At 36.9% G+C, this 10,992-nt stretch overlaps 1 protein-coding gene across 1 annotated transcript; it reads left to right on the plus strand.

Moving 5' to 3' along the window:
- The first annotated feature begins 345 nt into the window (after positions 1–345).
- LOC138860255 (uncharacterized) lies at positions 346–5,212 on the plus strand. Its single transcript, XM_070117455.1, has 7 exons — positions 346–453; positions 538–554; positions 681–804; positions 1,003–3,198; positions 3,372–4,078; positions 4,357–4,505; positions 4,659–5,212. The coding sequence occupies exons 1-7, from the start codon at positions 346–348 to the stop codon at positions 5,210–5,212; spliced, it is 3,855 nt and encodes a 1,284-aa protein (XP_069973556.1).
- The last annotated feature ends 5,780 nt before the right edge of the window (positions 5,213–10,992 follow it).

Genomic DNA, 10,992 nt, shown 5'->3' on the forward strand with positions numbered 1-10,992 from the left:
ATCACGCAAAGTAAGCGTGCCTTTTCACCCTCACCTGCCGTAGAGCACGGTGCTCACCTGCATTCTCGTGAGTCCTGAAACTTCCGTTAGCAGGAACTTAATTTTTTTGTATACTCATACAATCATATTTGTATTGTAAATATTGAAATAGTATTCATTTTGCATATCTCTTTCAGTTTTTATTGTATCTTGCAACATGAGAACGAGCTACACGAATGAAACAGAGTCGCTGTAACAGCGCCCACTCTCAGGTCTAAACAAGACAATTGGCCGTTTTCTACAATTCTTATAAAGGGAGTGACCACTATAGAAAACGTGGTTTCTTTTGTTTAAATTTGTAAATACATGACCATTCATGAAAATCTGTTTATTTTACCCAACCTTGATATTGCTAAAGAAAATGAAGGATCAAAGAAGTGGAGATTGTTAAAAGAACCTACCACAAGTGGCGCAGTGAGTAGGATCCTCATTTTATTTAGTAATATTGAGGTGGATTTACGGATTTACAGTGTTTTATGTTTCTGTCGTATCTTACAGATTGTACCATCATTTCTGTACGTCTTTAGATTTCCATAAGGATGATGTCCTGTGAACTGTTTGGTGAGTCATGTAAACTCGGGCTTTCGTGAAAAGGGAGATGCAGGTGAGGTGAAAACTGATTTGTGTAATTTGCTTTGTAGTGACAGTGTACCTGAAATTGTGTATGGATCAATCAGGTTTTTCATTGTGTATGGTGCCTACAAGCAGATAACATGGAAGCTGTATTTCGCTTCAGATTTGTGTTCACGTTTTATGGGCCAGCTGGTGATGATTAATAAGCGCTGGTTCCGCTGACTTGGCGATCGACTGTCGATCTTATATCGAAGTCGTGGGTAGCCTAGTGGAAGTATAGTACTTTCATGTCTCTTGAGAGTTTTGAATGATTTTCAAGTGTTGACTTGCCTTCAGCTTTCAACGAGTTTAGTTTAATATTGTTTTCTGCTAATTATATCACTAATTCAGAAAATGTCATTATTAGAAATTTTAGAAAAGGCTCAATCACTCGGTTTGAGTGGAGATCTTGCTCACGAGCTGATTGAAAAACAGCATCAGGCTGAGAGGGAAGAGCGCGCTGCCGAGCGAGAGGTTAAGAAAATGGAATTAGAGTTTGCTGAAGCTGAGAAGCGACGAGCACATGAACTCGAACTCGCTAAAATCCAGTCAGGGCCTAATGGTAACCATAGTAATCCTCATGCTCCTATGTTTGAAGGACTCAGACTGCCTACTTTTGCTGACGGGCAGGACGACCTAGATAGCTATTTGCAGCGGTTTGAACGTTTGGCCGAGTTACACGGGTGGAAGGTTGAAGATTACCATGTTTACCTGGGTACTTGTTTGCGGGGTCAGGCACTTAAGGTTTACATCTCTCTGCCAGATGACATCATTAAAGATTATTCTCGCTTAAAGGAAGCTTTATTAAGGGCCTATTCTGTAGACGCAGATTCTTATCGCCGTAAATTTCGGGAGAGCAGATGCAAAGATAAGGAGACGTATGTCCAGTTGGTAATTAGAATGGAGCAGTACCTCGATCGATGGGTAACAATGAGTAATGTTGAAAAGAAGTATGATAGTTTGTTTGATTTTCTGGTCAGGGAACAACTATTAAATAACTGCGGTTCTGATCTACGTGTATTTCTGAAGGAGAGAGGCTGTGAAACTGCGGTGGAAATGGCAGAAGCCGCCGATAGGTACCGTAGTGCACACGGATATCGCGTAAGTAAATTTACAAGATCAGTGTCAAAACAACCTACACTACCTGTTGAAAGTGATATTCAGTGCCATGGATGTGGAAAGTCGGGTCATATCAGGCCTAACTGCCCTAACAACCCAAAGAATTTTAAACCTAAGAATGAATCAAAAGTAAATTTTGTTTTCCAATCTGAAGTCAAACCTCAGAATACAGTGATTGATGCTAAGGGAACATTATTTGATACACCAGCAGAAATATTACTTGACACGGGATGTTCTTCCGTGATCGTGAACGAGAAGTTGGTGCCTTCAAGATTCAAATTAGGGCCTTTAGTCAAAGTATATGATTATCTTGGCATACCAAATTCCTTCCCTAAAGTAAGATGCTTTATCAAAAGTAAATTTTTCACAGGATGGAACAATGCAATTGCAGCACCAATTAAATTTGCAGATGTATTAATCGGACTCGTTCCAGGTGTGAAATTACCTGGCGAGCGCGATTCTTCCTCGTCCGATTATGAGGCCAGTAAAGACACCGCCCCTTACTCTAACTATCCGCAAAGTAACTCTACCACACACGCTGTTACCGAGGTAAAGGATGTTCAGTTTGAGCGCGACGGATCTCATGACCCTATCCTTCCCACAATTGCTATGGCTGTGAAAACTCGTTCATCTGAGTCAAAATCTGCTATAACATTAGCCTGTCCTGAGTTCTTAGATCTAAACATTACTAAAATTAATCTAAAAGATGAACAACAAAACTGCCAAAGTCTAAAATCCATAAGGGACAAAGTTAAAAGCGGCGAAAATGTAAAAGTAAAATCTAGAACTGTGAAATATGAACTTGTTAAGGATCTCATCTATGGGGTATGTTTAAAAAGTAAACATGATTATGAAATCGGAAGCAAGCAACTGGTGATTCCCGAAAAGTATCGGATTCACGTACTGAATCTCGCTCACGACTCCCTTACAGCTGGTCATTTCTCGCACCGAAAGACGAGCTATAAAGTATTTTCGAAGTCTTTCTGGCCTGGCGCAGGCGCTCAGATTAAAAGGTATTGTCGATCATGCCCGACTTGTCAGAAATTTTCATCTAAAGGAAGTGTGAAACGAGTACCGATGAAAAACCTCCCCATAATTTCGGAACCATTCTCACGAGTGGCTATAGATTTAGTGGGTCCTTTTACACCTGCGTCTGAAAGAGGAAATAAGTATGTCCTCACTCTAATAGACTATGCAACTAGGTACCCCGAAGCCGTTGCCTTGAAAAATATTGACACGATAACAGTGGCTGAAAGTTTAGTGGAAATATTCTCGAGAGTCGGTATACCGAGGGAAATCTTATCAGATCGAGGGTCTCAATTCAAGTCTGATCTGATGAGTGAAATTCATAGATTACTTTCAGTAAAAGCCTTGTACACGAGTCCCTACCACGCCTCGTGTAACGGTGCAGTTGAAAGATTAAATGGGGTATTAAAATCAATGATTAAAAAGCTTTGTGCCGATCATCCTGGGATCGCTTTATACCTGCTGCACTGTTCGCATATCGGGAGATTCCTAATGACAGCCTTAAGTTTTCCCCTTTTGAACTGCTCTATGGCCGACAAGTTCGCGGTCCTTTAACAATTCTACACGAACTTTAGACAAACGATAGCATTGATAGTGAAGTCAAAACTACGTACCAATACGTTTTAGATCTTCGCTCGCGTTTAGAAGAGACTGCTAGATTAGCGGCAGAGCAAGCTGAAATAAGCAGCCGTAATTATAAGGCATATTATGACCTCAAAGCTAAGCCTCGTAAATTAAACACAGGTGATGATGTATTGGTGTTATTGCCTTCAAGCAGTAACAAATTAGTTATGCAGTGGCTTGGTCCTTATTCCGTAGTTGAATGCAAAGGGAATGGTGTTGACTATGTTATTAGAGTTCGCGGTAAGAATAAGCTGTTTCACATAAACATGTTAAAGAAGTACTTCCGTCGCGATGGCCTTGAAAGAAAAGGGGAAACTGTTCAAGTTTGTGTAGTTGAAGATGAGGATAACTGTAACAACAATTGTAAACCTGTTTATTTTGAAACTGATAGTGATAACAGTATCAACATAGGAAGTGAATCATCTGAAAGTCAGGTTGATGATTTAAAAGTGATTTTAAAGGAATTCTCTGACGTATTGACTGATAAGCCTGGCTTAACTGACAGTATTGAACATGTGATTCATTTGAACACTGATAAGCCGGTGCGTCAGAAACCGTACCCGATCCCAAACAGTCTAGTGAAAGAATTCAATAAGGAAGTGGATAAGATGTTCGAAATGAATATAATTGAACCCTCAACTGTTCACCCGTTGTCATGGTGAAGAAGAGTGGTGGAACCTGGAGAGTGTGCATTGACTTTAGAGGCATAAATGATGCTAGTGAATTTGACGCAGAACCTATGCCAACTACTGACTCAGCTTTGGGAAATTTTGTCAGTGATATATATTTCAGTGAAATCGATCTTTGCCGTGGATACTGGCAAATACCACTGTCTAATGAATCGAAAATATATACCGCATTTGCAACCCACAGAGGTCTTATGATGTTCAGAGTAATGCCTTTTGGTCTTAAAACAGCGTGTGCCACCTTCATTAGGCTTATGAGGAAAGTGTTCTTAGGTCTTGCAAATACTGACTGCTACTTTGACAATATTGTTGTACATAATACTAATTGGTCTGATCACCTACAGGACCTGAAAGATCTTCTGTTGAGACTGCGCATGCATAGGTTGACTGCCAGCGTCAGTAAGTGTTTTTGGGGGTTCTCCAAAATCAAATATCTAGGCGTCTTATTAGGTAATAATTGCATAACGCCTCTTGAAGATAAAATAAATGCAATTCAATTAATGCCTTTACCTGTAAATAAAAAACAGTTAAGATCTTTCATTGGTACGGTAGGTTATTACCGTAAATTTGTAAAGAATTTTGCTAGTATTGCTGCACCCTTGAATGACCTGCTAAAGAAGCATAGCAATAATAAATTGCAATGGAGTGATGACAAAATTGAGAGCTTCAATAAATTAAAACTTTCTTTAGTGTCAAAACCAATCTTGTGTTTACCTGATGAATCTAAGACATTTTATCTTAGAAGTGATGCCTCCGATCTTGGACTCGGAGCTGTATTATTGCAGGATGTAGATGGAGTGAAAATGGCAATTGCATATGCTAGCAGAAAATTGCTAGACAGGGAGAAAAACTATGCTACTATTGAGAAGGAGTGTCTAAGTATTGTATGGGCCATTCATAAGTTCAAGTTGTATTTGTATGGAAAGGAATTCATTATCCAGACGGATCAAAGGCCTCTTGTTTATTTGAGAAACATGAAAAATACTAACGGCAGACTGATGCGCTGGGCACTCGCACTCCAGTGTTACACATACAGCATTGACTACATAAAGGGTAGCGAAAATGTTGGCGCGGATGTACTCAGCCGCTGTCCTCTCAATGAATGAATTAGTCCAATCATAAAGAGTAAAATTATTAATTTTATCTTAAATGGGGGGTATTGTCCATGGATTGGTCTAATATTCATTCTTATTGATTTTATGTAACCTGTGTGTATACATAATTATTATAATTAAAAATAAAAAGGTTATTTGAGTTTTAAAAGAAATATGTAAGCATCTCCCTTTTGTTTACACGAACGCCCTGAGGCAAAAACAAAGCTATGTCAGGGATCACGCAAAGTAAGCGTGCCTTTTCACCCTCACCTGCCGTAGAGCACGGTGCTCACCTGCATTCTCGTGAGTCCTGAAACTTCCGTTAGCAGGAACTTAATTTTTTTTTGTATACTCATACAATCATATTTGTATTGTAAATATTGAAATAGTATTCATTTTGCATATCTCTCAGTTTTTATTGCATCTTGCAACATGAGAACGAGCTACACGAATGAAACAGAGTCGCTGTAACAGCGCCCACTCTCAGGTCTAAACAAGACAATTGGCCGTTTTCTATAATTCTTATAAAGGGAGTGACCACTATAGAAAACGTGGTTTCTTTTGTTTAAATTTTACAAATTTAAACAAAAGAAACCACGTTTTCTATACATGACCATTCATGAAAATCTGTTTATTTTACCCAACCTTGATATTGCTAAAGAAAATGAAGGATCAAAGAAGTGGAGATTGTTAAAAGAACCTACCACAATGACATTAATTAGGATAATTATGACATTAATTAGGATAATTATAATGAAATGATAATTATAATGATAATTTGCGTAATTAATGCAATAATAGCGATCGTCTACAATACTCTAATGATTTTCATGATAATAGCAATAAGATATTATTTCTAAAATTATCATTATTGTTATTGTCATCAATGATAATGATAAAAAAGCGAAAAGTTTTTTTACGATGTTCCTCCCAAAAGGCTGTAATACGCTAGATTTTTTCGTTTTTTTCCGACTTTTTGGATTTTATTACTTCTGGCGTTTATTTCATTATAAATGGACTAACGAATAATTATTATCATTATTATCATTACTGTCAATATTTTCATGATTATTATCATTATAGTCATTATCTTCATGATTATCATTATTATTATCATCATTATTACAGTTATTATAATTATTATGTTAATTATTATTGCTATTTTTATCATTATAACTATTTATATAATGATAATAGCAATAATGATAATTTTAGAAATAATAATGACAATAATAATAATTATAATGACAATGATAATGATGTTATTATTATTTCTATTGATATTATTAGTATGAAAATTATTAGAATAGAGTTGATTATTGCTATTATTGCAGTGATTATCAAAATTATCATTATAATTATGATTTTATCATCATTATTGTCATTATCATTGTCATTATCTTCATAATTATCATCATTATTGTCAATAATAAAGGAATTATCATGGAAATCATCATAATTACCTGAATTAATGTTAAAATCCTCATAATTACCATAAAAAAACGAAAAGGTTTTTTTTTTCGCCGTTGATGAATATATAGGTTGTAATGTATTTGATTGGCAATAAGAACATTCATAATGATGCAGGACTACATAAGTGTTAAATATTCTTGTGCAGTCAATTGACAAGCGATAATCGTTCGTTTTCTATCATTCGTGTCTACTTCCCTTGAAGTTGCTGTAATAATGTAGACTAGATTAAATCATTACCATTGTTGAGATACATTTTGATTATTACACACACACACACACACACACACACACACACACACACACACACACACACATATATATATATATATATATATATATATATATATATATACATATATATATATTATACAAAAAGTCGTTATATGTCTACGTCTTTCACACTCTCCACCTTTCTCTTTATATACACATATGTGTATTTCAATTTCTCGTTTCGTTTATCTGTTTCTTTACCTCTGCTTGACGCCTCTCTCTCTCCGCCTTGCTCCTCGCTCTCTCTTCTCTCTTCTTCTCTAGTTCTCTCTCTCTCTACCCGTGTGTATGTGCCTCTCCCTCTTTGCTGACGATAAATATGATATAGTGTTGAAGAAGAAACATATGGACTAGATTTTATTGTTTCCGATGGGAATGTTTAAGTGGTCATATCGTTTCAGATCCTGTTGCGGTGCGGGAACGTTGGCCTGAGTATTTTGAGCTGCTGTACCAGGTTGACTCACCAGCAGTTGACTTGGATGCGGGTGGTGTCAAGATCCCGCTGCCGGATCCACCCATCAGTGAGGACCCTCCCTCCTACGTACACACGGGTAGAGAGAGAGAGAACTAGAGAAGAGAGAAGAGAGAGCGAGGAGCAAGGCGGAGAGAGAGAGGCGTCAGGCAGAGGTAAAGAAACAGATAAACGAAACGAGAAAATGAAATACACATATATATTTGGGAGATTTCCAAGCTGAAGAGTGGTAAAGCAGCAGGTATCTGCGGCCTACCAGCTGAACTGTTGAAGGCTGGTGGTGAACCTATGGCACGGGGGTTACATGCTGTCCTGGCTGCCATTTGGCGGTCCGGTACCGTTCCTCCTGACCTGTTGAGGGGTGTGGTCATCCCTCTCTGGAAGGGGAAGGGGGACCATTGGGACTGCAGCAATCGAGGCATCACAGTGCTCAGTATACCAGGCAAGGTTCTCGCCCACGTCCTGAGACGCATGAGAGACCATCTACTGAGGCACCAGAGGCCACAGCAATCCGGATTCATTCCTGGTAAGTCCACAATAGACCGTATCCTCGCGCTTCGAGTCATTGTAGAGCGCCGTCGTGAATTCGGGCGTGGGCTGCTTGCAGCCTACATCGACCTCAAGAAGGCGCATCGGGAGTCACTTTGGGAGATCCCGAGACTGAGAGGAATTCCAACAAGGATTGCTGGACTAATAGCAAGCCTGTATACTGGTACTGAAAGTGCTGTAAAGTGTGGTGGGGGTCTGTCGAGCTTCTTTCCTGTTAGTTCAGGAGTGAGGCAAGGCTGTGTCCTTGCGCCAACTCTTTTCAACATTTGCATGGACTGGATACTGGGCAGAGCTACTGTTCAAAGTCATTGTGGAGCAACACTAGGCAATATCAAGGTTACAGACCTTGACTTTGCTGATGACGTTGCCATTCTATCTGAGTCTTTGGAAACTCTAGTGGCGGCTCTGGATGCATTTAACAATGAAGCGAAACCCTTGGCTCTAGAGGTCTCCTGGACCAAGACCAAGGTCCAGGAATTTGGGGACTTGTTAGGAGAACCTGTTCAGTCGGTACGTTCTTGCGGCGAGGACATTGAAGTCAAGGAGAGCTTTACATACCTTGGTAGTGTAGTTCATAACTCTGGGCTGTCAGACCATGAAGTCAGCAGACGGATTGGCCTGGCAGCAGGGGTCATAAACTCTCTCAACAAGAGTATTTGGAGATGTCGGTACTTGTGCAGAAGGACCAAGCTACGGGTTTTCAAGGCCCTGATAATGCCAGTTTTGCTATACGGTAGCAAACCTGGACATTGTCCTGTGCCTTGGAGGCTCGTCTTGAAGCCTTTTGTAAGAGGTCCTTGCGCCGGATCATGGGGTACTGTTAGTGGGACCATGTGACCAACCAACGGTGCACCGTGAGACTGGCACAGGACCTGTTATCTGCACAATCCGTGATCGCCAACTCAGGCTATACGGCCACCTGGCTCACTTTCCTCAGGATGATCCTGCCCATCAGGTCGTCTCTGTTCGAGACATTCCTGGGTGGAGGAGGCCTGTGGAACGACCTAGGAAGTCGTGGCTTAGGCAGATCGACCAAACCTGCCGTGAAAAACTAGAGATGGGCCGAGTCCCTGCCTTGCGTCTAGCCATGAGGGATCCTCGTAGGTGGAAGCGAAGGGTGGATGTGGCTATGCGCTCCCGTCGGCGTCAGCCCCCTTGATGATGATGATGATGGGAATAGATACTGTTTGTTCTTATTTCAATATCATTGTGTCTTTTTCAGCAAAATAAATCTGTGCTTGGGGCTATTTCTATTATATATGTCATTGTTATTATAATATAATGGCTTCCAAGCTATTATATACATTTTTTTTTCTTTTTACGAAAGAGAAAAATATTCCGTAATCTGCACAAATCTACATTACTTATATTGTTTCTTAATCAGCAGGGTAAGGCAATGGTAGCGTGCCGGGCACAATTCGGAAGACCGTGGATCGAAACCACTCTGTTCCAAAACCGAAATTGTTTTATTTTATTTATTTGTTTTACTCTTGTTTGGGAGAAAAGAAGTGTGACTAAAATAACTATAAACTGTAGCATTATTTTAATATGACGATGAAATGCAAAAGTGATGACAATAATGATTATTTCTACTATCATTATTATTTTTAATTATTATCATTATCGTTAGTCTTATTGTTATTATCATGAAAATCATTAGAGTATTGTTGATGATTGATATTATTGCATTAATTACGCAAATTATCATTATAATTATCATTTTATTATAATTATCCTAATCAATGTCATAATTATCATTATTATCGTCATTATTAATGGGATTATCGTGAAAATCATCATAATTAGCCGAATTATTGCAGAAATCATAATCATCCCATAAATTCAAAAGGTATTTTTTCGACCATATTCTCAGAAGGTTATATATCGCTAGATTTCGCCGTTTTTTCAACTTTGGGGATTTTCATACTTTTAGCCTTTTTTCATTATGGATGGGCTTTATGATTATTATCATCATCATTATCATCATTAATAGCATTAACATAATCCTTATCATCAATATAGTAATTATCGCCCTAATTACCCTTAATATAATCATTATAAGAGCTATTATCTTGATTATTAATGTCATTTTCCTCATTATAACTATTTCTATAATGATAATAACAATAATGATAATTTTAGAAATAATAACAACAACAGTAATAATTATAATAACTATAATAGCGATATTATGATTATTTCTACTATCATTATTATTTCTAATTATTATTATTATCGTTAGTCTTATTGCTATTATCATGAAAATCATTAGAGTATTGTTGATGATTGCTATTATTGCATAAATTACACAAATTATCATTATAATTATCATATTAATATATTTATCCTAATTAATATCATAATTATCATTATTATCGCCATGATTAATGGGATTATCATGAAAATCATCATTATCGTTAGTCTTATTGTTATTATCATGAAAATCATTAGAGTATTGTTGATAATTGCTATTATTGCATTAATTACGCAAATTATCATTATAAATATCATTTTATTATAATTATCCTAATTAATGTCATAATTATCCTAATTAATGTCATAATTATCCTAATTAATGTTATAATTATCCTAATTAATGTCATAATTATCATTATAATCTTTATTATTAATGGGATTATCATGAAAATCACCATAATTAGCCGAATTATTGCAGAAATCATCATAATCATATAAACTCGAGAAGTTTTTTTTTCGACCATATTCTCAAAAGACTTTTAACCTTTTTTATTATGGATGTGCTTTATGATTAATACCATCATCATTATTATCATTAATAGCATTAACATCATCATAATCATTATAGTAATTATCGCCATAATATAATAATTATAAGAGATTTATCCTAATTATTAATTTCATTTTCCTAATTATAAGTATTTCTATAATGATAATAACAATATATGGATATGTATATATTTATATATATATATATATACATATATATATATATATAAATATATATATATATATATATATATATATATATATATATATATATATATATATA

The sequence above is a fragment of the Penaeus vannamei genome, chromosome 40 (genome assembly GCF_042767895.1).
Source record: "Penaeus vannamei isolate JL-2024 chromosome 40, ASM4276789v1, whole genome shotgun sequence".
Taxonomy (NCBI): Eukaryota; Metazoa; Arthropoda; class Malacostraca; order Decapoda; family Penaeidae; genus Penaeus; species Penaeus vannamei.

Coding starts and splice junctions, on each gene's coding strand:
- LOC138860255 (XM_070117455.1), top strand. CDS start 346: ATGACCATTCATGAAAATCTGTTTATTTTACCCAACCTTGATATTGCT. Junction 805..1,002: donor CACGTTTTATGGGCCAGCTG/GTGATGATTAAT, acceptor TCACTAATTCAG/AAAATGTCATTATTAGAAAT. Junction 3,199..3,371: donor CAGTTGAAAGATTAAATGGG/GTATTAAAATCA, acceptor CACGAACTTTAG/ACAAACGATAGCATTGATAG.